Here is a 27,730-nt window from a genome sequence, read left to right as displayed (position 1 = left end):
ACATGTATTTTTTTCACACATTTGGATAATCAAAAGAAATACTTAACGATGTAGCTACCATATCATTGAAAGTAATAATAAATAACACAGATAAATATCCGTTCAAGAAGTGTTTGTACGTAAAAATAATGTTTCCATATAAATTACCATTGCCCCAGTGTGTTATCAGTCAGTGCTGATGCGTGCCAGCAGAGAGCAGGGAGCGCCTCTCATTCACTTCCAGGTGCAGTCTGCTGCGGTCCAGTCACATTTCAACACGAACTGCTTTCGGCCTGATAAATGCGCATGCGCACTACGGCTGACCCCTCCGGTTTCTGCGTGCAATGCCACGTTAGTAGCGGTAGACACAAAATACCAGCTACTCTCATAACGTTAAACAAGAAAAAAGACCAAACCTAAGAGCAATTTCCCAGCTAAACTGCAGCCGACTGTATCTGCAGCTCTCCTCTCTCTGTCAAGAAGAATACTCGACGGTAACTATGTTGAAGTTTTTGCTCCTCTGTACACTGGCTGTGGCCAGCCGGGCTGAGATCGCTGAGGAAGAAGATGTCCTGGTGCTGAAGAAAAGTAACTTCGACGAGGCTCTCGCAGCTCACCCAAACCTCCTGGTTGAATTCTGTGAGTAACAGTAGCTTCAAAATCTCTCCAGCTAACGCTAACTGTCTTCGGCAGGGCTCGCTGGTTGCCCGGCTAGCTAGCTAAATTAAGCCTGGTTTAACGTTACCATTAAACTTTGACACTTCTGACAAGTTGCCGCTGTTAGCGGGTGACTCACTGATTTCATACCAATGTTGCACTTAGTCGTGACTCTGTTTCACCTCCTTGTTGGCCTCCAGCTCTTTTACCACAGTTGGAACTGTGTGGGAAATGGACGGGACGCTGTTTGTCAGACTGCGTTTTCTCTTTATCGGAGTATTTCAGTTTAACTTGACTAGCTAGCACCGAGTATATTGGAATTGTGATTGTGATCAGAATATGAAACTTGCCGAAACGCAGTCTTTTGTTTCACTACTAACGTTAGTCATATTGTATCTTATGTTTAGCAATAATTAACTTAAGTTAGCTGTATCTCCAGAGTATTACAAGTTAGATAAGTTAGCTAATGGCAACGCATGATATTGCAGTCAAGAAAACGGCCATTGCGTCCATGATCACTTGAAATATCAGTATAATGCTGTAATAACATAACTCCTAACGCCATAGTTAGTCACTAGCCAGAGGCAAAAAGAGTAAGTTGGACGAATGGATAAAGTTGCGGGGTTTATTAACTCTAGTTTCGATTGCTTGATCTGGTTTCAATCTGTAAGTTTCACTTTTCGTGGAGTTCAGCCATCTTATTTAATGTATTTTTGATTGATTTTGTTGACTTAAAGTAATTTATTTTTCAATGTAATCTATTCACAATTAGTCTTTTTCATAGCACCGCTCCATAGCCTGCGGGCCCATCCCGCTACACTTTTGTGAGCTTGTTGACCTGCTCACATATTAATTGACCAATCAGTGGAGCAGTCCGACATGACCATGGGGAGGATTCTCCAATGAGCTCAGAATGGGAGGGATGAAGGCTTTGTTTGCCCACGTATTCCTCAGCTGGGCGGGATCTTAGTGGAGATGTGGAGCTAGGTTGACGTGTACTTTTCAAAAGTTCATCTTTGCGTTTATATTGACTGTCCTGGAACAAGGAAGTTTTGACCTGCATTACATCACCTGAAAGTCTTTGTCAAGACTAATTTGTACAGTTGAACACCGTGGCTTACACTTTAACATTGTAAAATTAAATTATCTCACATTATTACAGGCACAAAGATGTGTATCCATAATCTTCAAGTGAGTTTTCTTTAAAACTGTTCCTGTAAACAGGACAGAAATTATCTTCACAAAAAGTTGTCCTAAAACATACAGGGCTTTAATGTAGTTGTTTTTTAAATCATTAATTAATCTGTTCGTGTGTGTTGTGTGTGTGTTTTTTCCTCAATTTATAAAATGTCAGAAAATATAATAAAATGTTGATCACCAAGCTGGCCTCCTCATTCCTTAACAAATTTAACCTTTAGGGATCTGTGTATATTTATTGTGAATCATTTATCAAAACATTTTGGTCAGTCCATAGAATCGATTACAGTTGATTAATCAAACAAATCATTTCCATACCACTTTATTCTGCTTCATATGAGCAGGACAGTGTCTTAGTCGAGAGCAAAGGAAGTTATCAAGTGTTTTAAGGGGATAATCAGAAAATGTATTCAGTGTGATTAAAAAATAATTTTAGTTTTTTATTGAGAAAACATCAGATCTGGTTAGTGCTACACCAACAGAAAGATTTAATCTCATAGGTTTCTGTGCTTTCTAGACAAATTTTTAGACATTACTTTGGGCTCTTGTGACGGACTTGGAGCATTATTTCTATCTGTTGTGTACTGAATAATAGATGTGAAAAATGGGGAAAAATTACGAGTAATCTGTATTGCCAACAGATTATTGCAACTCCAACTTTGTAGTTGTTTCAGTTTCTGCAGTATTATAAATGAAATAAAATTTTATCCATCCTGAAGGATTTTCCTTTTGACTTATCAACAATAATGCAAAACTTCTATATGTGCTCTGCTCATTTTCCACCTAACACCCTTTCAGATGCCCCATGGTGTGGTCACTGCAAGGCCCTCGCTCCAGAGTATGCCAAGGCTGCTGGCATGCTGAAGGCTGAGGGTTCAGAGGTCCGCCTTGGTAAGGTGGATGCCACAGAGGAGACTGAACTGGCCCAAGAGTATGGCGTCCGGGGATATCCCACCATCAAGTTCTTCAAGGGCGGAGAGAAGGAGTCTCCTAAAGAGTACTCTGGTGAGCATTTTTGTGATTATCATGAATATATATATACCTGGTTGCATGAGACAAAGGTGATTAAGAAGTTGGAAGCAGTGGTGGAAAACTAGCTCCATTTATATACTGCAGTATGCTTTAGTGTTCTTTTTTTACTTCAGATTGATGTCAAAATATTTTTCTTCTCCTAAATTACATCATATAACTGCTTTTCTTTCTGATGCAACTTGGTTTTTCTCTAACCAGTGCACCTTAATTAATGAGAGATTTTTTTTCACAAAGTGATGTAATCTTGAGTAACCCCTGCCACAGTGAAGTGAGTGAATTATTTCATAATTTTAAGAAATGCTTCATATTTGGCAAAATCTGACAACCCTAGACAAAGCCCTCTTGACTTATTTCATCCTGGTAATATGATCATCATGGTAAACAGCAAGTCAGCCAATCAGCTTTCAGCAACATGACTGAGACAGAATGTGGGTTGAACCTTCCCTGCACGTTCCTCCCATGCTGACTTGGAGCCTTTAAAGATATGTGCAGCTCCTCACGTCGCCTCCTGTCTGCTTGCCACAGGCAGGCTCGTTTTAGAAAGGGCTGGGAGGTTTTAATTCTTTTCGGAAATTACTACTCTGACTTGAGTCCAGCTTCTGGAAACCTGTGTTACAGACACTGCATGAAACCTTACAGTGCTGCACCAACTACGTGCTGTATCACTTCATCAACATGTGTTTCTCAGTGAAATTGCTACGGTGTTGCATCAGTAGTTCAGTCTGACAGCCAGAGTGAACCACTGGGGTCCAGTTTCACTGCAGTTTTTCAGTGTTACTCCAAAGAAAGCTAAAATGTTTTTAGAGTCTCATAAAGCTAGCATAATGATTTTTATGTTATAATTTAATCATTATAAAATATGTTGCTTGGATTTGAAAGTGCAAGTGAAAGAAATCTGTCTTTTCTGCAATGTCATGTGAAATTGTAAGAGCTGTTAGCCACAGGTTTCAGAAATCCAGAAGTGACCTGTTTCTACTGTCTGCATTTTTTTCTCTTTCAAATTGCAAATTTATGAAGAGATATTGCATGTCTTCAGTTTGTAGTGCTGAAGCTGAGCTCGGATATATCTCTAGCTGTCTGAGTCAAGGTGACATCTCTTGGCTCTGTTCAGATAATGTGGGGAAAATGTTTTTCTACTTCGCTAAGATGCCTGAGGCCGATCACTTACTGTTCATACTTTATTCACATTGTTTTGAAGTTTTAATTTTTGACAAACCTCATGATGTCTGTGTATACAACAGTACTTGAGTTATCGTGTTTTGATATCTTGCAGCTGGCAGGCAAGCAGATGACATTGTCAACTGGCTAAAGAAGCGCACAGGCCCAGCCGTTGCCACCCTGGCTGGAGTCACTGAGGCAGAGTCTCTAATCGCGGACAATGAAGTGGCCGTCATTGGATTCTTTAAGGTATGATTCTGACCTGTCAAGGCTTGAATACAACATGTTAAGATTTAAAAGCCTTGTTAGTAATGAAACTCCTTCTTTTTGTTTATATTGTATCTATCGATTCACTCAGATTATTGGATCGTTGATGTAATTTATCAGTCTCCGATTTGTCATCTCAGAAGTTTTTGGCTGTTGACTATTTTCATTATTCAGATATGATTCCTTCATATTCAGATATGATTTTTTTTCCCCCTTTTGGCATCATCTTTGCCATTACACTTTGTTCTTTCAAAGCATCCAAGAGTCTTAACAGTCATACTGTAATTTAAATGTTTAAAGGAGCTTATAATTATTGATTTAATTTGTGCAGTGCTTTGTCCTAAGGAAAATTTCTGTGTGTGTAGGATGTTAACTCCGCTGATGCTAAGGCTTTCGAGAAAGCAGCTGAGGCCATAGATGACATTCCCTTTGCCGCCACCTCCGACGATGCTGTTTACTCCAAGTTTGAGGTGTCCAAGGACAGTGTTGTCCTCTTCAAAAAGGTGACTTCACATTCTTTACTGTTCAATAAAGATTAATGTAGATAGTAACACACAAAGTGCATAGAGAACCCATATATTACACCAATGTGTATTCAAACATATGGACAAACTGTGACTACAGACATTTCAAGTATTTGCTCACTGTCCCAGGAGTGATCAAAATATGTTGTAAATATGTTATCGGTGACCTCGTCTCAGCTTGTTAAACACATGTGTAAGTGTTTACAGACAGGCTGTTGAAGGCTCCCCTGTGTTTTTGATCTACACCTCGGTAATGTGATGCTGTCGACCTCACAGTATCCGCTCTCCGTTGCTAATCTCGGCTCGTCTGATGTCCGCCTGCCTTTGGGCCCGTTGCTCGACCCATTGCTCGATGACCTCAGCGTGTTGAGCTGATGGTGAGCAACAGTAAAGAGCTGTATTAGGTGATGGTACGTTTTTTGAGTACCTCATTGGCTATGAGCAGTGGATGAATGGAAAGCAGCTGTGCGCTATCTGTCTATCCATGTTTCCGTCTTCTCATGTCTTGTAGCTTATTGAAATTTACACAGGATGGGATTTTTTTTCCTCCCAGAGCTGAGGCTTGTATCCCAGTTATTGACAACCAGTACTTGCAGAATAGATCAGAGATCATTTTGCTTCCTTATCAGCAAAGCCATATCTCAGTCAGCATGTGGATTTGTCAGACCGGGTCGAGGTCCATTATATCCATCAATAAAGCAAATTAAGCAAGCGACATGAGGGTGTTTGATTATTTAACCCTTCAAGTCCTGTAATTCTTATTTCACAACAGCAAAAATTCCCTCATCCTGAAGCGTCTTTCTGCATTTCCTTTTGCCACTCTGTGTTCACTGTGATCACAGAGCGATGCATTTGCTTAAATATGACCACAGCTAATATTCTGGTGGGAAACTTAACTCCTGAGATTGCTTCTTAAATGCAGGTGATGACTCACTGGAATTGAAACAAAGAATTAAATAACAGTGTGTGGACAATATGAAAGGAACGATGAACCCATAGTTAGAGCTGTTACAGCTGTCACATGAACCTGCTGCTGAGCACTTGAGTTGGGTGCTTATTTCTTTGCTAGTATCAATCCAGTTGTAGTTACTAGAGATCACAGATCCAATCATCAAGGGGTGTCGGGGGGGAAAAGGAAGGTGTGGGAAGTTAAACCACTGAAATGCCAACATGGACGATTTGGTGTCAAGGAAAAACATATCTCTTATTTGGGGATGTTACTGGGTTTACCCAGATGAGGCCGAGCCTAAGGATATCAGATTTTGAATCATCGTGAGCATGGCTCAACATCTGATGGAGTTTGAAATAATGAAGCTTTCTACAAGCAATATAAAAGTGTGAACATTTTATTTAAAATATTGTGTATTTAATCACACTGAACCTGTAATGAACAAGTAGTCGTCAATATATGTGGGCATGTCTGCATGTGCGGCTTTGTAAAGTGCATTGGACTGCCCCTCGGTGCTAGTAGCAGTAGTCCATTTACAGTTATATTTGATTTTATGTTTGGTATGGTATTATTCTGTTCAATTTTCATCATTCATTTCATTTAATTTAACAGTCGTGCGTTATGCTTTTTTTTTTTTTTTTTTTTTTTTTTTTTTTTTTTTTTTTTTTTATACCTCCTGACTCGCCTCATGTCATTGTTTTTAACACTGCAGTAGGGTAGTGATAAAATAATAACGTATGTAGCCCTAGTTGCTTCAGCAAGAAACAACAAACTCTAAATATGTCAGTCTTTTGAGTTATAGTCATTTTTGCACATGGGCCAAAACTCAATCCCCTCGCGGCCCACGCCATGCTGGTAATTTTACCCCGATACAAACAAAGCTGACATGGGCTTCTCCAAGCAGGGGCTCAGGCTATAATAAACAGCAGGGGTCTTTCACTTGTTTATTGCAAAGGGGGTTTAAGCTTCAAGTTTCACATCCTTGGTCAATGGCCACAAGTTTGGCAGCATGCCACCAGCCAAACATTCTTTTTTCTGTTGTGTGCCAGTAAGGGCTGCTTGGCACAGCTGTACCACTGCTATTCTTAACACTTAATAAAAGCCTATTTGGGCCTCTGGCTCTTTGGTCAGCGGGGGCTACCAGAGGATTAAAGTTTGTCTGGTAAATCTATGCCTGGTGTTCATAGGCAGAAGACATATGTGGATACTAATTGTATCTAAATGCATCTTTTTACAGTTTGATGAAGGGCGCAACACCTTTGATGGAGAGGTGACCAAAGAAAACCTCCTGGCTTTTGTCAAGGCCAACCAGCTGCCTCTGGTCATCGAGTTCACTGAGCAGGTATTGACCGGGGCCACTCACATTAACCCTGACCGTTATGTCTTTATTTTTTTTCCCCCCACTCCACTCTGCTGTCCTCAGCAATGAACCACACAACTCCAAGTGTCATCCCCACATGTCAAACTTGTATATTTCTGTTTTCTGCAGACTGCACCTAAAATCTTTGGTGGAGACATCAAGTCTCACATCCTCATGTTTCTGCCCAAAGCTGCTTCAGACTTCCAGGACAAAATGGACCAGTTTAAGAAAGCTGCAGCAGGATTCAAGGGTCAGGTAGGTGTCTGTCTGATAATGTCTTTTTCAGTGTGCGATTGATGTACATGAAACACACAGGACTTTACTCAGCCAGGATATTTTGAATGTCCTGTTGAGATAAAAATCAGATATTGATCTCTTCCTTCTCCCCTCTCCAGATCCTGTTCATTTTCATCGACAGTGATGTGGACGACAACCAGCGCATCCTGGAGTTCTTCGGCCTGAAGAAAGAAGAGTGCCCTGCTATCCGCCTCATCACCCTGGAGGACGAGATGACCAAGTACAAGCCCGAGAGCAACGCCATCACAGCAGAGAGCATCACTGAATTCTGCAAACTGTTTACTGAGGGCAAACTCAAGGTAAAGGAGGACTGAGTTAGTTATCCGTTATGGATATACTAAAGGATTTTATCAGTGATTTAATTAAACATCGTGCATTTTCATGCAGATTTAGTGTTAAATGACACCTCTGTATTAACTTTCTTCTCTCACAGCCCCACCTCATGAGTCAGGACATCCCTGAAGACTGGGACCAAAACCCTGTCAAGGTTTTGGTTGGCAAGAACTTTGAGGAGGTGGCCTTCGATTCCTCTAAGAACGTCTTTGTGGAATTCTGTAAGAGCCTCCATTTTTAACAGCATAATCAGCACATTCTTGAATAAACTTTTTAATGTTATAAAGGGTTTCCACCTGTTTTAAAAGGGTCGGAGCTCATTCACTCATAGGTGAGAGGTGGTAATGCCTCTAGCTTCACTGTTTGAAACTCTAGTCTTGCCCTTCTTTACTTTGCCTGTGCTAAGCTCTTTTCAAATACCTAAGAGTTTATGCTAGGGGCTCAGTCTTGCTCTCTCTGCAAATTAATTTGTTACCAGACACTGATGTTGAAAGGATTCAGTTAAATATAACTGCAGGATTTTTTAAATAGTGATTCACATTCAAATTTGCACTATTTTTGGAGGAATTTTCCATCTCTGGCTGTTAAATACAGTCTATGGTCTGTCATGCACAGCAGAGTAGGCCCCTATTCCCTGACAGCTGGGGAGGGGGTTTCCAGCAAGCGAAAGAGGAACAAGGCCATGAAGCTGAGGCTGCATGTGACACGTTCAGTGTGTGTTTGCCTGCTTCCGCCTATACATTGGTCCATACACATCTGTCTGAACATCCAGGCACCACATTGACAACAGGTTAATTTGATGGAATAAAAGAAGACGCATGACAATATGTTGTGGGTGAAAATGTAAATAAGCCAATCCAAGTGCAGTTTTATTTTGTCTATAATGAAATCACACAAAACTCTTATGTTTTTTTTGTGATATTCCAGATGCACCTTGGTGTGGACACTGCAAGCAGCTGGCACCCATTTGGGAGAAGCTGGGAGAGAAGTATAAGGACAGCGCTGACATCATCGTAGCAAAGATGGATTCCACAGCCAATGAGATTGAAGCAGTCAAAGTCCACAGCTTCCCCACTCTTAAATTCTTCCCTGCAGGAGATGAGCGCAAGGTGAGTGTTTGTTTCTAAGTTTTTAGTCAATATTCACTTCTTTGTTAACTTTGATCAGTAATCAGAGAGAGAAGTTAAATATTTATGTCTCATCTCTTCAGGGTCTTCTGTAAACACTTCCATTTGTGTTGAGGGATATATAATCCATCCATCTGTTCTCCACCTGTAATAATTGGGTTCACCCTCTTTGCACTCATTACAGGCCTTTGCAGCTGTGAGTTATAGTGATCTGGGTGGTTGTTGGGATCCAAAATCATTGCCATACTTGCCCCCTAAGTATCATTAGTGCCTCTTGATTTAGCAGCATTGACCATGTGGAGAAACCTGAGCTTGCTGGCCTGCCTGCACCCTTATGTTGGTGTTTGGTTCTTATAGATTCCTGCTCAATGACTTCACTCACAGAGACTCTCTGCTAAGCCTGCAAGCACTCCTTCATTGTCCAGGTCTTCACGTGCCAGCCTTCAGTTTAGTTATCTTAAATGTTTGTATAGAGAGGGCCTGCCCATAGTAAGTCTCAAGGATTAGCCCGTGACCCTACTTAGAAGCATGCAGAAGAGTTGAGAGAAAGCTAAGAAAGGGATGGAGCTGCAGTGACAGGTTGTCATAGCCGGATTAAGTTACTAAAAATTAAGTTGGTTGTTTTTGTAGACGTCCTTTGATTGTCCTTTTCATTTTAGCAACTGGCTTGCTATGTCACCATCATAGATCATGTCCGGACAGCTTGTTGGCACGAGTTGAACTTTGAGTGCCAAGTTTTATTTGCTGCTTTTAAATGGCACAGTCAGGTGTCATCCACTCAGTGATGTATGTGTTTTAGCATTTAAACACATCCACTTATGCTTGCACTTAAGGGATTTATTTTTCGTGGTGTGGAATAAGACAGTCTTTTATGTTCATGATAATCAAAAAGAACGTCTGCTCAACAGGTAATTGATTACAACGGGGAGAGAACACTGGAAGGCTTCACCAAGTTCCTGGAGAGCGGTGGTAAAGAGGGCGGAGCCCCTGCAGGAGATGACGAGGACGATCTGGATGCAGAGGTGAGATCATCTCAGCTGAGAGATGCTTCGGCACACTTTGCAGGAGGCACTACAGTTACAACTGAGTCACGGCCTTCTGAGAAGACGCTGTCAAGAAAAAAAAATGTTTGTCATTTATAGACAAATCTCTGAATATTTCACAAAACCTGCTCGGACTGTCTGAGCTTTGGGGAATTTAAGTAGACTAATAATCTGTTCATCTTGATACGATGGCTCACCTCATATTTTTCTTTTTAGACAATATCAAAGAAGCTGCATGCTTGCACACGAACTGTGCATGCGCTCCTGTGCTGAACTATGTGTGTTGTGTACTGAGGGAGGTCATCTTCATGTTGAAATAGTACTCATCAGTGAGAGAAACCCAGAATGGCAGTTAGTCTTAAATGTAACAGCTGCTACATTAAAGAGTAACTGCTGTGTGAGGATTTGGAGGTGTTTCCTGAATAGTGACTGTTGAGGGAATGTTTATCAGTCAAAACCTTAACATTTTTTTATTTTTTTTTAACTGGATAAGATGCCTACAGTATATCCTGTCCCCATAACCATCTGAAACATGGGCTCATTTTTAATAACTTTTGCATTATTATTATGAATATAATTTGGACATTCTGAGTGTGTTTTTTTTTCTTTATGACAGCTGTTAATAATGGTTAAAAAGTGAAAGTCAGGACTTCAGATTCTCATTGAAACTGCTTTTAACTGCTTTTTTGGAGGCATATTTTGCATCACATCTGCACCCAGAATAGTTTCACATGACCAGCTCCCATGAGGATTTAAGGTTGTAACCTTAGAACCTGACCTACTTGGCTTTTTGAGCTTGAGCTTGACAATACCTTCAGCTAGCCTACAGCTCTGCTACATCCAGTGAACATTGGGGAGATTGGCTGATTACTCCACTATTGCCACCACGCCCCCTTCTCAGAAGTCTAATTGCAGCCCCTAAAGCCATCTGCAGCTGTCTAGCTCTTTACTTAGCTTTGCCTGGAGCTTCCAAATGAAAGCAGCACGTGCAGAACTGCAGTCAACATTAGGGCCTGCCAGTAGCTGACACATCTCCTCATCCCACCTGTCTTCACAGTGGACGTGAAGGAATGGTCATATTAAACAAAGATGTCATCTGCATGTAGAGCTGTGTTTATGCAATGATTGTAGATGCTGCCATTACCAACACTGTAATGCAGGCAGTATTGAATATTTGTAGAATACTCATGGACATTTTTTTTAATTAAACATCTGTAGCTTCTTGCCACCGTAGTTTATTATGCATTCAGTATAAACTAGACATGCATGCTTGGCAGATTTGAGATATTTCACTGTTACTCAACGAGTCTCTCTTCCCCTGCTCTCCAGGATTTGGATGATGTGGATGAAGGACAGGAAGTGGACTCCGATGGTGAGGAAGACGATGGACATGATGAGTTGTAAGAGCTGGCAGAGAAGAGAGAGAGGAGACGAGTCCCGCCCCAACCCTTCCAACCAGTCACCATCACCACCTTCACTTCCCTCTCCTGTGAACATTAATACTTCCCCTTTAACTGCCTCAGTCAGTCAGTCAGTCGGCCTGCTAGCCAGCCTGCCAGTTAGTCAAGTCGGTCCATCAGTGGCATGGCAGGCCCTTTTTGCCAGCCACATCTCCAGCGTCGCAACTTCGGGCCAGACTGGTCTTGTCTGTGACTCTGTGGAACAGCACACCACCTCGACAGGAGACCTCAATGCCTTCTCTACAGAGCTCCACGTCAGCTGTTTGCCTTGTACGTTTTAAACCAAATGTAAAACTTGCATTGAGATCCAGTTTTCAAAACATTTGTTTCGCTGATAAATTTGATCCCCTCTTCTTAAAAAAACAAAAAAAAAGCCTTGCTGTTATTCAGTGTGGGTATGAGCTAAATGAGTGTTGTAACCTGTATTTGTAGGTAAGGGGGGGGCTGTCAGTGTTTGCGCCCCCCCTCCCCCCTGACAGAACTGCAGAGGACCAGAGTTTTGTGTGGTGGTTTTGTAAGGACTGATCTCTCAGGGGACAAGGGGCCATCCTATAGATGTGTTTACTTTGCAATGTCTTCACTAAAATCCCCACCCCACCCTCTCCAAGAGCTTGTCAAGTGTAGCACAAACCCCCCCACCCCCACCCCCCCAGTCTGTAGCTGAAACCAGTAATTTTCTTTCAGTGGGGGTGGAGTCTATGTTTTCATTTCTTCATTCCCAAATCATTTTTCAGTTCAGTCTCCTCCTTTCAGCATGGCTACTGACTATTTTCTAAATGGAACAAAGGTTAACTTTTCTGGGGAAATTTTATTTTATTTAATTGCTTTCACTATGACTTTTTTGTTTTGTTTTTTTTTTTTTTTAATGTAGGACTTGTCATTTTTAATGATGTACCATTGTGCCGAGCTGTAGCCAGCTGGCCCTGTAGGGGCAGAGTTGGCCCTTGGGCACGCTCTCAGACCTGAGATGTTTTGGGATTTTTTTTTTCTTCTTGTTTGGAGCCAGTTCTGATAGGTTGCACTGCATTCATGCCTAATCAGAGATTCATTGTGGTTACTAAAGCAGACAGAGATTGGTACAGTCTACTTGTCAGGTTGGTCTGAGAGAAGTGTCTATTACATCTGAAGCTGGTAAGGAACCGTTGCACAGCCCCACTCCTCACCCATACTGTACCTCCCGCATCCCTTTTGGCTCTACCCAACCCCCTTGTTGCCACAGCAGTGTGTTTGTTATTTGTGTGTATGAGTGCGTAATGTGCTGTGTGAATGGTGTTTAAGAAAAAAAAGAAAAAGTAAAAAATTTGCTGTGTGATGACTTGAATGAGTAGTTCATGTTTTCTGTTTGTCCATGAACAGGAGAATGAATGTACTGTGTTTGGCAGGGAGGGGAGGCTTCAGTAGAGCAAGGTGATGGTTTTAACAACTGTACAGCGGTGGGGGATACTTTTCAAAGCATTCCATCATATCCAAATTGATGTGGAAAACGTGAACTGGTGGCCAATAAACAAAAAAAGGTATAAAAACACATATGTCTTCAGTTTTTTGTTGTTGTTTTTTTGGGGGGAGGGGTTCCAAGTGCACCAAGACTACTGTGATTCTGAAATAGTGAAGCTTTCGGCAGTATACTATGGAACAAATTCTTGGATCAAAAAAATGCTTAATATATGTTTCTATTGTATTTATTTACTTATATAAACATCATGACAAAGTAATGCAACACTGCAGACTATCCCTACTGAGACCAATGAGCTGATGTACACAACAGCAACAGTGATCCATTACACAACAAAGAGCATTACGCCCCATGGAAGAGGAGGGTGGAGGCTAAGATCAAGGCAAAATGGAGAGAAGTCAGCTAGCCCTCAGTGCTGCAGAAAAGCATGATGGAGGAAGGGCTACCAATGGCCCTGGAGACTGCCAAAGACTCGCAGCTCTGGCAGCCTGCCTGAAGAGATACACACAAGAAGCGGAAGCTAGGAGAATAAACGGGATGTTCTTCACTGAACCATGCAAAGCATACACTCGGTGGTAGAGCAATAACATGAGAACGGATCCACCCAGAGCTGAGACTACAGAGACATCAGTCTCTCTCTCTCATACATGGAGTGTGTGAAGTCTTTCCAACTCTAAATATGTTCTTAATTTGCGAAATCTTACTCAGAACTAATTCACTAGTAATGAAACTTATTAACCTTATTCAAACTACTAGTGAATTGGATATAAGCACAACCTCACTTTAGAAAGGATGACATACTCTGTAGTTCTGTCTTGTTACATAGGAATAGACCAATAAAGAGCCGATACACTAATATTCCTGCTAACAACCAACTCGTTACTGTTAATGTGTTTTCCCTAATCTAAAATGTTACTCATTCTGTTTTTAACATCGACAGTGACATTACCAATTTCCCACAAGTCATAAAGAGGATGATGCAAACCATTCAGTCATTTGGAAATGGTCATTACCCATCCTGTGTCTCACATCAGCGATAAATTATGAAGACAGCAGCCTTTCTTGACTGTTTATGTCAGTGCAGCTGAGGGTCAACAGCCTACACATGACACTTCACTGCTCAACGCCCTTGCAGTTGGCACCAACACACTCCAGCAGTAAACCACTTTTATCCTGCCTGGTGTTTACTAGAAGCCTCCAGCCCTGGGGATGTCACTGCTATCTTTAAGCGGGAAGCATCTCGGTACGTGCGGGTGACAACAGGGGTAAAATTCACTGGCTGTCACGTCTGGAGATGTGAGCTGTATCAGAAGCTTGTGACAGGCTAGTGGGAGGGCTCTGACCAGAGGGATACTCATCTTCCACATTTCGCCATTGGATCCATGAGGTGTCGTGTCCTAAAATAGCCCTGACAGAGAGTATAAAGAGGCTCACGGGGAGGCCTGGCCCTCAGAGGAACAGATTCACCATCAACAAACACTCAACAGCAAGAGGCCCACACTGAGAAGCACCGCTTGATCCTTCTGCAGGGGAACGAAAACTCACTCTGATTTTTAAGACTTGACAAAAAACTAATTTAATCTTTGTGAGGGTGGATTTGATCAAATATTCTACGAGAGCTGAAGAAAAACCAACTTTGACCAGGATGAAGTACTATCAGTGTCCCGTGTCCCAGACCATAGGAATCAAGGTTTACTCCCAGGACTGTGGAGTCCCAGTCAGCTGTAAAAGCTCTGCTTCTCTCAAGCCAATCCGCAGCGTGCACTTCCCCAATGACATCGTTTTCCAGGACTATGTTCGACATGGTGAACTGGAGAGAATCGGATGCTTCATCCGAGCCAGGAGAGTCAACCTGGATACCATCTACCACTCTGGTGAGAGTCCAAGACTCCTGCAGTTACAAATCCTGCTTGTTAAAGCACAAATTATTATGTGCTGAACTAATGGTCATTTCTCACTGCCTTGTCTACGTAGGCATGGCTGCCATCCACGAGGCCGTCCTGTCTGGAAACCTGGAGTGTGTGAAGTTGCTGGTCCACTATGGGGCAGATATCCACCAGAGGGACGAGGAGGGATGGACCCCACTGCACATGGCCTGCAGCGACAGCTTCCCACACATTGCACGGTGGGCTCAAAACTATTTCAGTTTAAAGTTTATAACAACTAACATTTATCAACTACTTCTAATTTCTCTCAAAATGTAGCCACATTTGCAAGCATATACCAACACAGCACAGCACATACACAGCACTCCTACACCACAAAGATAAGAGAAGCTGGAGGATATGCTGGGTTCTGGCACCTTACTGACCTTTCTGACACTGAAGTGTTGCACAAACTCACACTGAGACTGCAAAAGTGGTAAACCAGCAAGGTTTGGCCTTTTAGTAAACAGGGTTACACTGTATTTCTTACAGGTATCTTCTCTCGCTGGGTGCTGACCCCGAGCTGGAGAACGACTGCGGAGAGAAGCCGGCTGACCTCATTGACCCAGACAACAAGGAGCTGCTGGAGCTCTTTGGCTTGGCTGTCAATGGCTGAGAACATTTTGCTTTTAAAGCCCAGAAAGTCTGAAGCCTACTGCCCAGTCACCTTACTGTTCTGCAGGGATGGGCAGAAAGGGCAACATCAGTCCAGCAACCTGATTTTGGGAGCTGCCTAAGTTCTCGAGGCCAAGGACAGTGGATATGTGGTAGAGGGAGGGCTGACAGAGGCTGTTGGCTTCCTCCTTAATGGAGTGAACCTTTGCTGGTAGGGGCTGGCCTCTGATCTCCAGCAGTACAGATTTACTGTATCCTGTAAGCGCTTCAGATATTTAAATACTGTAGTGACCTGAAAGATCATTTGATTTGGAGTTGTTGATTTTATTTGGCATGTCGCTGGAGTTAAGAGGGCTTCTTAATGTTGTGAAACTTGAAACTGTTGCTGCCGCTCAGCTCATTAGGGCCTCTCTGAAAGCTAAGATTAGCAAAACCAAACCAGGATGTGACAACTGCCTTTAGAGCAAATGTTTGCAACTGACCAGAAGTTAGAAGATTTTTAATTCTTCCAGGTGTCTGGTCGCTAAAGCTCTTAGTTAACTGTATTCATTACTGAGTTTTTGTATTTGACTTTTTTTTGTATATGACTTTTTATACTTTTTCAAAATAAAGTTTATCAGACAATATCTTTCAGTGTCATCACCAAGAACATCTGAATGTGCATCACTTTCAGCTCCTTGTCAAACTCAAAGTAAACAGACTGGAGGGATTTTTACATAATTTCACACACTAGCAAAGTGCACGTGAAACAGTGGCAACCCTAAAGACTAAGTCCTCTGTAACATTTGCAATGGGGCTGTCATGACCAATGGTTATCAAGAGGTTGTTCTCCATTCTGCAAAGGCCAGGTTTGGTCCTCAGAGACTCAAAGTAATCAGAAAGCTTTCTAGTGCATTGTCTTTGACACAAAAACCATAACATTATTAAATCCCTGCTGTTTAACTGGACCAGCCATGTTAAAAAATAAGCAACTTAGGGCTGCACAAATAAAAACATTTACATTAAAAATGGACTTAATGACTCTGTAATGTGAGAGGGTTCACTCTCAATGTCAAACCCACAGAGAAGTATCACTCAGCTCTGCAGATTGCCTCATCTTTTTAGCAATGTTTTTTGTTGTATATCCTGCCATCAAGACCATTCTGAGGTTGTATAAGCTACACCTGCCATGAACATGAACATGCATCTTAGGAAATCTTATCACAAGGACATACATAACTCCAAGTCCATGTATGAATGAAACCAGGATGCATTGAGACCTGATCACTCATACTTTTGGTGGTGGTCCAGGATGCATATTACACTGCATTGCGCTGCATTTTACACAAATGTGTCCTGGGCAACACTGAAAGACCACCTTCTCAACCTTCTTTTGTATGCATGTACAAAACACGCTTGCTTGGTTCACTGTCATATAAATCGCATGTTTGGGCTCTTACATGCTAAGATATACAGTTATTCATTACAAAATGGCTATGGCACATTCTAAATAATTCACACTTTCTTGAAAATTATGCATTAAATACATTTTGTCGGTTCTTTCATTGTACAACTAGTGTGTCCATGTGTAATGGCATCACTGTACCAGCCTGTCTGCTCCATGTCTTATTTGCCAACATTTAGCAGGTCTTCAAATGCACTATTTCAACTGATTTCACCATTTACATGTGAAAGAAAACATTTTATTACTGTAAAATTTTACAAATTCAGTAAATAGTAGCCAACATCCACCACCATCCAACATCCTGGTGCCCAACACTAATGGACACCCCCCAGACATCCTTTCTCTGTGCCTAGACAGGTCGGGTCAGATCTGCCTATGTCCCACAGATTCATTTCCATTTCAAGGGAAAAATCTGGCTCTGATATAAACTATGAGGCCTGTTACTGGAAACACAAAACAACCTGGTTAATCCCATCAAGAGGGATTAAAGTCAGATTCAGTCAGCTGCACACTGGAGATCAGGTCAGATGCTTCAAAATCACAGCTACAGAGGATTCTGGTGCAATCGAGCATACTGACGAAACATGTCTCACATAACAAGGCAAAGCAAGAAGTGTGCATGCAATGTAGTTTTTTGTTGTTTTTCAATTTAATCACATACTAAATCTGTCAACATCATACAACAGGTTCCAAATGTCCTTAGCATTACATCAGAAGGAGAAAGACAAAAACACATTATTTACATCTGACATAAAGTCCATGAACAGGCCTTTGTGAGGGTCTCTGCAGGAGCCCTGCCTCCACAGGTTCATTCTTTGAACTTCCACTCCTGTCTGCACATGGGGCACTGCTGCTGGACCTGCTGCGAATTCAGCCATTTCAAGATGCAGTGCATGTGGAAACAGTGGGAGCACTGACCCCAGACCAGCGGGCAGTCATCCCCAGGCACTTTACCTGCAAAAGCAGTTTAATATTACAGCTCAGTTGCAATAGTTTAGCACTCAACTGTAAGAGATACTGAAGAAAGAATATCATGTAAACGCATAACTGATTAAACCAGTATGACTGCATAAAGGATATTACAACATGGCCTGAGGAACACTTTGGAAAACTACTATTGGAACTGAAAATGTATGGTGCATCATGAAGCACAAAGCACAAGACAGATCCATCCATCCATTTTCTATACCGCTTATCCATAAGGGCTGCGGCAGGGCGGGCTGGAGCCTATCTCAGCTGACTACAGTCGAGAGGCGGGCTACAGTCGTCAGTCAATCGCAGGGCTGACACACAAAGACAGTCAACCACACATGCACACACTCACACCTAGGGGCAATGTGGAGTAGCCAGTTAACCTAACATGCATGTCTTTGGGGTTGTAAAAGGAAGCCGGAGAACCCGCAGAAAACCCACGCAGGCACAGGGAGAACATGCAAACTCCACACAGAAGGGCCCAGCAAGAGCTCTTGCTGTGAGGCCACAGTGCTAACCACTGTACCACCGTGCCACCCAAGACAGATCTAGGACTGTAAAGAATCTTAAGTTATATATCAAGCAAGTCAATGTTAAAGAATTTCACATTCAAAACTTCAACAGTTGGTGTCTTCAGTTCACAGACAGAGAGTGCTGTTAACAGAAAAGGTGATTTAACACTGTGATAAACACGACTGTGTTTCATATAGTGCCCCAACTTTTTGGGGTTGTATTTTGCTTCTAAAAAACATAATGAACCGGCTGTAACTAAAGTGTGCAATACATGAAAGTCCTGTCAGGTAAAAAGAAAAAAAATAAATAAATAAATAAACTGCACCATTTCACATTTGCTTGGGCTTGGTTTTGACAAGAATTTGCACCAAAACGACTTGTTAAATTCTTTCCTAATGTACAATGTGCATATCACTGTATCACACTCAGTCCTCTGGATACGTGTGCCTCTCTCTGTTTTAACAATGCCACCCTGGTTTGCATCATTCCAACAGAATTCCATATTACTCCATCACATTTTGATTACTGTCAAAATGTTGTAATGCGTTGTCTGTTACAGTAGTACAGATACTGTAGCATGCAGTATAACAAAATAACTATTTTTTTATGATTGTTATTATAATTATTAGATAAGCATTTATATTTTTACAAGTGACAATGACCAACGTATTATAAAATATAGCAGTGACTAAAATTCAGTCATTAAACACTTGCCATGTACTTATGCTATGGTTAACAGCGACATTTTACGCTGCACATTAAAACTATGTTGTGTTAAATGTGGAATTAACGTTGTTTTATTATAATAATAATATAATATAATATAATCTCTTTCTTTTACGCACTCTTCTAATGCTGATATTGTTCCAGTACTGGTGCTTGTCTTACAATACAAAAGACTAGGTGATGTAAAAGCCAAGGAAAGGAGGTCCACCTGAACATCTGACAACAGCACGTCACATCTACTGCTAACGCCAGAAACATACTGCACCGCTAACGCTAGCTTGGTTCATCTTACTCACAGTCTGGGCAGCAACCATTGAAGGGCATCCTGCAGATCCCACAGTTTTCATCATTGGCCACCCACAACCAAGAGGCCACTCCGTTCCACTGTCGGATCTTTACCTTCATCCTCCGTGTCTGACAAGAGCAGAAAACAGTCAACAACATACTCCCAAAGTAGTCAAAGCAGCTAAAGTTAGCATGTGGGCTAATGTTGCCGGATAACTCCAGTAGCAAAGTTAGCAGTTATCAGATATACAACATTAGACAACTCACTAGGCAGCGTTTAACGTATCCTTCAGATATCCAACACAAGTTAAGTTGTGGAGTTTCCTGGTAAACCAGAAATCATCTTATTGTCACTTTGTAGATTATCAACAACATGCAGCTAATATTTTGGGAACCCGGGGAAAAAAAAATGTCTCTCTTCTTCTACTGAAAGCTTTATGTTGGGGGGCGAAACCATAGAAACGCTGCCCTCCACAGTCCGTTTAGGTTAAAGCAGGCGAAGCGCAAATAATCCAACAAGAGAAGTTTTTAACCCTGTAAGAGCAAAATATAGAAAATATATGAGGCATCTCATGTAGAAATTAAAGATTTTTCTTTTTTTTGTTTACATTTTAGTAAGTTTTTAGGGAAATGTTATAATATTGCAACCACGGGCCTATTTGTACTCACTTTGTCTAAACAGATATACAGAACATTAAAGCATTCATTTGCAGGGTTGATTGCTTACTTAGCCCCATAACAGTATATACCATTAGTAATAATCACACAATAATCATAGTTTTATGAATAAGCATTTATTAATAACATTTGTATTTACAAAACTTTTTCTTCGGTCACTTTCATTGTGGTTTGAATAAAGTCTGTTTACTTGCAGTGATAATCCCTAAGACAGTTCTTTTCAACTGAGAAGCACAGGCGAACATTGCACTTGCTTCACAGTGTGTTTGTGTATCCATTATTGCAGTGTCTGCAACGTTCTCTCTTCACCTTTACTGGGAAACGTGCAGTCATGTCTTTGCGTACATCCGGTGTGGGTTGGGTGGTCCGATGACCTCTTGGCTGGGGGACTCACATCTGTTGAGGATGGTCTCTTCGGGGGATCCAAAGGGCTCCCTGATGTCACAGTCTGTGTGAATGTGTTGGGTGTTGTGTTGTGTGTGTTCACTAGGACGAGAGAAGATGCAAATTGTGCCTGAAACTGTCTCCTGTTCAGTATCTCTTTCTTAGTCATCTTCAGAGCTTTACAGCCCCGCATGTAGAGGAGCCAGGCGTTAATCACGGCAAGGATGATGGTGTGCCATAAGATGTAAATGCACCAGTGGTGGGATTTCATGGGGAACTTGTACTTGGCAGCAAATGAGTCCTACAAATCCACACCTACCATGTGTTTGTTGTAGGAACCAACAATGTAAGGCCTCTCAACATCAATGATGGTTTTGGTGGCTTTGTCCCAGCGCTGAATTTTCTGGACAGGTTCTGGTCCAGCAAAGGATGACACAAGTGTGACCACACGGCTGTCATACCATTTGACAGCGCAGATGTTGTGGTTGTCCTCCACTTGGACATCAAAGCTTCCTCTCCCCTTTTTCTTCAAGCTCTTCTCATCTTCAAGGTTGCAGTTGGGTAGGCGTACCTGCCTCGCTGTTCCCACATAATGGATTCCACGCTCAAGGAGCTTGACTACCAATGGGACACAGGTGAAGTAGTTGTCTGTGTAGATCTTGTAGTTTTGGCCTTCTGGAAATGTAGAGGTGAGCTTCATCACAACATCACCTGGCAGTCCAAGTTCAGATTTGGCTTGGCGTATTCCATCTACACTCCCTTGGTACACATCAAAGTCACAGAGCATGCCAGAGATTCCAGTTCTCACCCACAGTTTGAACCCCCATGGGCGTGGCTTGCTGCGCATATATTGCTTGATGCTACTGAATCTCCCCTTGAAAGGAATCATCATCTCATCCACAGAGTTGTGCTCTTCAGGCACCACCTGCAGGCATCTCTCCCTGAATGAATTCAGCCATGATCTGAGTTTCCAGAGTTTGTCCTTCTTTTCCATCTCTGACACAGTTAAGTTGTTTATAAAGTGTAATGAAGTCAGCAGAGATTGGAATCTGTTGCAGGACATCACATCAGAAACGGGTGTACCATGTGTCTCCCAATTCGTACGGACTCCAGACATTTGCATTAGGTCCATCTTCAGGTACATGCCAAGCATCTTGTCAATTTCCTTATCTTGTCAGAGCCTCAATCATGTCTTCTGTCACAAACTTTTGGAAATACTCCAGTGGGGTGAGGAGGAAGGTGGCATCATTGGTGATTTCTGAACCAGAAAAATCAGTATTGGGACTGATAAACTCCTTTTTCAGCCAGTGAAACTTGTCACGGGGCACAGTGTGTTTTTTGGTTAGGGCTTGATGTCCACATCATCATTGGCTGGGCAGTCATCAGGTTGGTGGTTTTCTTTGTCCATTTCATCTGCATCTTCATTCTCTGAGTCACTTGCTTCAGTGTCATCTGAGTCCATTTCAAAATCGCTCTCTCCATTTTGGACTGCAGCAATCACAGCCTGCACACTGAATATATGGCTTTTCTGCGCTGGTGGCATTCTGAAATGGAAAAAGTAAAAAAAAAAAATCTAATCAAATATGTGAATAATACATATAGGTCTTATATTGTAGTAGATAAACTGAAAGAATAGGCAGGGTGGTAGACGATGTGTCGAGGGTAGAGATCTAAGTATTACCCATCAAAGTATTATCATTTCAATGCAAATGCTAATCAAAATCCACTACATTCAAACAATACTGTCTGGCTGGCTTATTATGCTCTCTACTTATCACACTAAAAGGAACACATGCATCCCCCCAGAGCACTTACAGGTTCACATTCAAGACCATTCACACCTGTCCATTACAGGTGCAACAGGCATCCCCCAAAAATCCAGAGCATTCAGAGCCTCTTTTTCTAATGCTAATGCTACAAACTGCTACTTGGGCAACACCCATAATGAAATCTCAGGATGATTTAAAAGTTTAAAAACAAACAAAAAAACTACAAAGATACAGGGAGTTTCAGATATTTAATCCTGTGTTTAATTATGGTGTTAAACTGAATAAAAATGTAACAGAAAAGCACATTTAGAACTTAGTTACAATGAATCATCTAATATTTTAAACTTCTACAACATTTTTTTTTTCAACTTAGACCATGTCAGAAGTGCAGTGTCCTTATGTAATGTGCAACGAGCACAGGCTATGTTGGCTACCACTCTGGCCCAACGTTGTAGAATTGCAGCATAGACACAACAAGCTCAAAATCAAATTTGATGAAGACAGTGCAGTGCCAGTCAGAGTCAACCAGCTGTCAAACATGACAAACATGAGATTGTACATGTAAAGGAAATCTGCATATCCATATATATATGTAGGTTGAGCTCTGCTGAGAATTTGCTGGCCATTTTGCTCTTCACAAAAGTATCCTAGCTGAAAGTGATGAGTGGCTGTACAGGAGCTTTAATAATAAATGAGACAGTAGATGGCACTGTTAGCTTCAGTTTTACTGCAAGCACAGTTTTACTGTTAGGTGATTTTTTATTGAAAGTCCTTCTGTATGTTTTTAATCTGCAGTCTGAGTGATTAGTTACAGGGGTATGATCATTTAGACACAAGAGTAGGAATCTGAGACTTCTATCACAAATAGGGCTTGGTAAACAACGACAAACAACAAAGTGTACAACAATGTTAGTGTTTGAGTTTGAATTTTCCATAGATATTCTTCACGTATGGAAGAAAACCTGGTAATTCAAATACTACTGGCATTGAATTCCTAAACCAATTATTATTATCTTTAAATCAAAATTTGTTTCTTTTAGAATGTCTTGATTCATACTGCCTTGATGCTACTGTAAACCTAATTGATACCACCACCCTACCATGCTCAGTGAGATGTGACGCTTATCTGCAGAATATATTATATATATACTCCAATAAATCACCAGCCAACTTTCAAATGTTGAATTCTTGGAAAAAAAGAATTCCATCGTGGCTGCTTACACAGGTTAGCACTTTATTTTACCCATTCTCTATTCTTATTGTGTTTTTATAATTTTGTGTCCTGTTTTGCATGTACAGTAGGCTGACAATACTTTAATGATTCAGTTGTCAGCGTGTTGCTGTACGCAAAAAAAACACACAAAAAAAAACAACAATGGGACAATATACATTTTAACAAAAGAACCAAACAAAACTGATCAAAACTTATCACTTTGTATACCTGATACAGAATCAGCATTACACTTGTTTTATAACTGCTGGTTACATCACTATTGACAGATGTTTGTTAATTATTACCATTGTTTGTTATTTATTTCTCTGAATACATTGTTTTGTGTTCATCTGCTCCTACCAACTAAACTGCAAGTTCAGTAGTCACAAATGTTACATGGGATGCTTGGTAGTAACTCATCCAAAGCATTTTGTTCATGCTTCAAACCCGAGTTATTGTGTCGATAAAGTGACAGCACAAACAAGATGGCAGTTAAACTCCAAATAATTGTGCCTTCTGTACAAATTTCTGTTTTGTTCTGGTTTTGTTGACACAGATTCCTTACTGGACCATAAAAGCATATCCATATTGTCTGGATGCTGTTTGTGTATCACACTGATCTTTTTAGATTCAGTTGTTAACAGTTTACTGGAATAATCACTGACAGACAGTTGAAGGAGAAAATGCACAAGATGAAAGATGAAGATGAAAGATGAAAGTGACATATTTCATATACTGAAGTGCGTAGAAAAGGGATATGCAGATTTGTATGTACACAACTAATGTCTTTGTGAGGGAATGTGTTACATGTACAGTAAACCAAAAAAATCATCACTGAACAGAAGATTTGCAGAACATTTTTGATTACTTACTAACTCATTACTGGCAAGTAATCTGCCAATTTAGCAGACATCTCCAACTTTCCATGTCACAGATATTTATGGAAGGTACCTTTAGGCCTATGTCTGACAGATTTTAATAAGTGAACGAATGGTTTTACATGTCATAGTCCAAATCATGAAAGAATGTTTAGAAGCTAAGATTAGTGACATTTTCACTCCTCGATTTGAATCAACAAGCCATGAAGACAACTGCAAGCAAATGCACCTTTGGACGCATGTGCCAAAACACGTGCAATTAGTTTGAATGAAAGACAAAATCAAATCTCTTATGAACAACAGACTAATTATTTAGAGATCTTATTGTTTTTGGAATAAAATACTTCTCATCCAAGAAACATGTCAAGCGAACGAGAAAAAGTGCAACGCATTCACAATGCATTTCCGTTGCCTGTTTCAGGTCCTTCTGCATTGTTCAATGAAGGCCTTACGGGGGGAATGAGAGGGGCGGGACTTCGGTGTTGTCGTCACTTCTGCGCAGCTACGCATTTCCGCTAGTTTCAACGTCACCGCGCCACCTGAGAGAGAAGCTCATAAACAATCGCGTCTCAACTCTAAAAGTTCTTTGTTCATTTTTAGCGTTAGCTACAAGCCAAGCTCCACGATGGTCGATAAGATGAATATGTCTCTGGACGACATCATCAAGCTCAATAAGAAGGGAAGCAGCGGCCGCGGTGAGGGATCGTCGAGGCCGGGTGGAATTTCAGGTCGGGCCGGTGGATCGTCGAGGCCGGCGCGGAATCGACAGAATAACTTCAACCGTGAGAGAAACAACAGACCCACACCATACACCAGGGTATGAAAGAGAAGCAGTTGAAATGGAACATAAATGGAAATGAAAGTAACGTGGCGTTGACGTGTTTCGTAGTGCGTTCTTTTGATGTTACTGCTCCATGATAATGGACTTCCTCTTACTAACGCTAGCGCCGTTTAGAGCAACAGGGAAGAAGCTAGTAGAAACTCCTAAGTACTTGAAACAAACTGGCCATGTCCCGCCTGAGTCACTTCATACATGTATGTAAATATACAGCTGTGGACCGCATTCCCCGACTAAAAACACTCGTTTTATAATGAAGTCAGCGTCGTGAAACCATGTCCCCATGTGAGACTTGGCGTGGATTGACTTTTTCTCAAGATGGCTGCTTTGTATCTGAAGATGTTCTTTGAGAAGTAGTCCTTTGTGTAGTCAGGTGAGGAGGATGATCTGCTGACCAATGTTCTTCTGTGTCAGTTATTGTCAAGCGACTTTAACATCCTTATTTATTCCTAATGGAAACAAATGTTGAAAAAATGGCATCAAAAATGGCCATAATGAAAATGTTGCTGCTTCAGCAATTTTTTTTGAAGGACTTGAATACTTTTCTCATTTTTTTTCATTTTATCACCACCTCCTTGGGGCGAAAAGGTTCTTTGTTTGTCACTGGAGAAAAGCCATTGAGCCTGTTTTGGATGGACTGCTGTCATGTTTGGTTCTTCCCTACTGTCACCACCATAATCAAGCCTTTTGTGTAGCATACAGGTGTGACATTCAATACTCACCCTGTTCATCGCTCACCTATTTTGGGATTTGAGGTCAAGTAATATTAATCTGATCACCAGTCCAGTCTTTGTGAATTTTTGTCAGAACACATGAAACCTGATTACAGTATTGCTTTCTTTTGTCAATCTTCGCAGCCCAGGGAGTTACCGGACAAATGGCAGCATGACATGTTTGAGGAGCACACTGGTGGACACAGAGGACAGAGTGCAGGAGCAGAAACCAGCAGCTCGCCACTGGGAAAGCTGCTGGTTTCTAATCTGGACTTTGGTGTCTCTGACTCTGATATCAAGGTGAATAAACCCACTTTAATCTCATTTGCTAAAAAAAACAGCATCTAGCATCTGCTAGCATCAAAGTGTTGTGAACATGACGTGACTGACAATTCTCTTTTCTCTTTTCTTTACTCTTTTCTCCCTAGGAGTTGTTTGCAGAGTTTGGAACAATAAAGAAAGCTTCTATACACTACGACCGGTCTGGTCGCAGTAAAGGAACTGCTGATATCCACTTTGAAAATAAGGCAGATGCACTCAAAGCCATGAAGCACTATAATGGTGTTCCACTTGATGGTGAGGATTTGGTTTTCCAGTGGCAGTGTGCTGTCATTACACATGTCTGTCTGTGTGTGAGTGTGTGTGTGAGAGAGAGAGACACACACACTCCTGATGAGCAGGTCAGCACCTTGCATGCAGCCTATGCCATCAGTGTATGAATTGCATGAATGTGAATGGGTGGATGTAATGTGTGTTGTAAAGCACTTTTCAGTGGTTGGTAGACTACAAATAAATGTAATCTATTTCCTGTAGGCCGCCCCATGAAAATCCAAGAAGTGACCTCAGAGGTTGATGCACAGAATAGACAATCTACACAAAGGTAAGTGCAAAAGCTGTCATGCGCTCAGAATGCAGGAATAAATTATTGAGTTTGGAAAACAACAGACAAAAGCCTATAGCTGTTCTTTCATTACTAACAGTTGCAATTTCTACATACCAGTGACTGGACATTATTAGGTCAATTAAAAACATATAATGTCATCTAAAGTGCTTTTTTGGTCTTCAAACAGAGGCTTTGACCGGAGCAGGCTTGGACAGCCAAAGTTTGAAAGGAGTGAAAGGACTGGCAGGACACAAGGTGGTACCAGTAGAAGCTTCAGAGGCCGGGGAAGAGAAAGTAGACCCCAGCTTTCTGCTGAGGAGCTGGATGCCCAGTTGGATGCTTACAATGCCAAGGTGTGTACTTGGCTCACGTGAAATTATTTCATTCTGTATTTTGACCGTACCGTGCACATTTATAATAATCATATTTCTCCTTTAAGTTTCAGATGGACACCAGTTAAAGTGCTCAGAGAGGATGCTACTCCTTCTTTTTAGTCTGAATTGGTTGAATGCAATGGATTGGATCTTATTACGCTCATGTTTTGAAGCCATTTTATTGTAAGGACCATGATTATCTGTTGATTATAATATTTCTCAGTATTTTTGTAGCCATGTTTTCTGGGGCAGTTTTATGTTCTGAGGATTTTTCTCTTAGACCACCAGCTCCAGTGTTCTTTTCCAAATGTGTGGACAATTTCTTTGAACTTTGAACAGGATTGTTATTTTTTTTTTAATCACATTGTTTGCAAGACTGTTTAATTTTAAAACTGTAAAATGTAGTAGTTATAGAGTTGCCTTTTGGCACTGTGTACATGGACATATTTCAAAGAGTTTTGTACATAAAGAATTATATAGATTCATCTTTTTGGTGTTTGATTATTGAGAAATGTCTCTTCCCAAGACAGAAAAATGCCATCGCTGTTCACTGTGACAGTATCTGTATTTTTAAAGGGAATGAAATCCAGATGTGACTTAATCAAAACAGGCCCGTGCTGTATATTGTTTGTTATGCATATTTGTATAATATATTTTTATATTGAGTTTGTAATGTCCGCCACA

The 27,730-nt window shown here is 41.2% G+C and overlaps 4 protein-coding genes across 5 annotated transcripts; 3 read left to right on the top strand and 1 right to left on the bottom strand.

Moving 5' to 3' along the window:
• Nucleotides 1-288: 288 nt before the first annotated feature.
• Nucleotides 289-12,908, top strand: p4hb (prolyl 4-hydroxylase, beta polypeptide). The gene is made up of 11 exons (XM_046402531.1): nt 289-618; nt 2,632-2,838; nt 4,139-4,272; nt 4,656-4,793; nt 7,001-7,105; nt 7,253-7,378; nt 7,519-7,719; nt 7,854-7,974; nt 8,681-8,862; nt 9,789-9,902; nt 11,253-12,908. The coding sequence occupies exons 1-11, from the start codon at nt 480-482 to the stop codon at nt 11,325-11,327; spliced, it is 1,542 nt and encodes a 513-aa protein (XP_046258487.1). The 5' UTR covers nt 289-479; the 3' UTR covers nt 11,328-12,908.
• A 1,373-nt stretch (nt 12,909-14,281) lies between these two features.
• ppp1r27b (protein phosphatase 1, regulatory subunit 27b) lies at nt 14,282-16,002 on the top strand. The gene is made up of 3 exons (XM_046402542.1): nt 14,282-14,710; nt 14,811-14,961; nt 15,254-16,002. Exons 1-3 carry the CDS (start codon nt 14,482-14,484, stop codon nt 15,375-15,377), a joined length of 504 nt encoding a protein of 167 aa, XP_046258498.1. The 5' UTR covers nt 14,282-14,481; the 3' UTR covers nt 15,378-16,002.
• Nucleotides 16,003-17,450: 1,448 nt separating this feature from the next.
• anapc11 (APC11 anaphase promoting complex subunit 11 homolog (yeast)) lies at nt 17,451-19,750 on the bottom strand. Its single transcript, XM_046402552.1, has 3 exons — nt 19,584-19,750; nt 19,328-19,445; nt 17,451-17,774 (listed from the first exon to the last, which is right to left on the bottom strand). Exons 2-3 carry the CDS (start codon nt 19,434-19,436, stop codon nt 17,629-17,631), a joined length of 255 nt encoding a protein of 84 aa, XP_046258508.1. The 5' UTR covers nt 19,437-19,445; nt 19,584-19,750; the 3' UTR covers nt 17,451-17,628.
• Nucleotides 19,751-24,731: 4,981 nt separating this feature from the next.
• Nucleotides 24,732-27,531, top strand: LOC124066239 (THO complex subunit 4-like). 2 transcript variants are annotated; one of them, XM_046402506.1, is made up of 6 exons: nt 24,732-25,055; nt 25,934-26,089; nt 26,218-26,365; nt 26,603-26,669; nt 26,860-27,025; nt 27,118-27,531. In XM_046402506.1, the coding sequence occupies exons 1-6, from the start codon at nt 24,864-24,866 to the stop codon at nt 27,130-27,132; spliced, it is 744 nt and encodes a 247-aa protein (XP_046258462.1). In that variant the 5' UTR covers nt 24,732-24,863; the 3' UTR covers nt 27,133-27,531. The 2 variants fall into 2 exon arrangements, with proteins under 2 accessions (XP_046258462.1, XP_046258453.1); XM_046402497.1 differs by having other exon boundaries at nt 24,735-25,055; nt 27,112-27,531.
• The last annotated feature ends 199 nt before the right edge of the window (nt 27,532-27,730 follow it).

Source organism: Scatophagus argus, chromosome 2, assembly GCF_020382885.2.
Source record: "Scatophagus argus isolate fScaArg1 chromosome 2, fScaArg1.pri, whole genome shotgun sequence".
NCBI classification, from domain to species: domain Eukaryota; kingdom Metazoa; phylum Chordata; class Actinopteri; family Scatophagidae; genus Scatophagus; species Scatophagus argus.
Note: the sequence above shows the minus strand (reverse complement) of the source record. Positions and strands in the feature narration are given on the sequence as shown.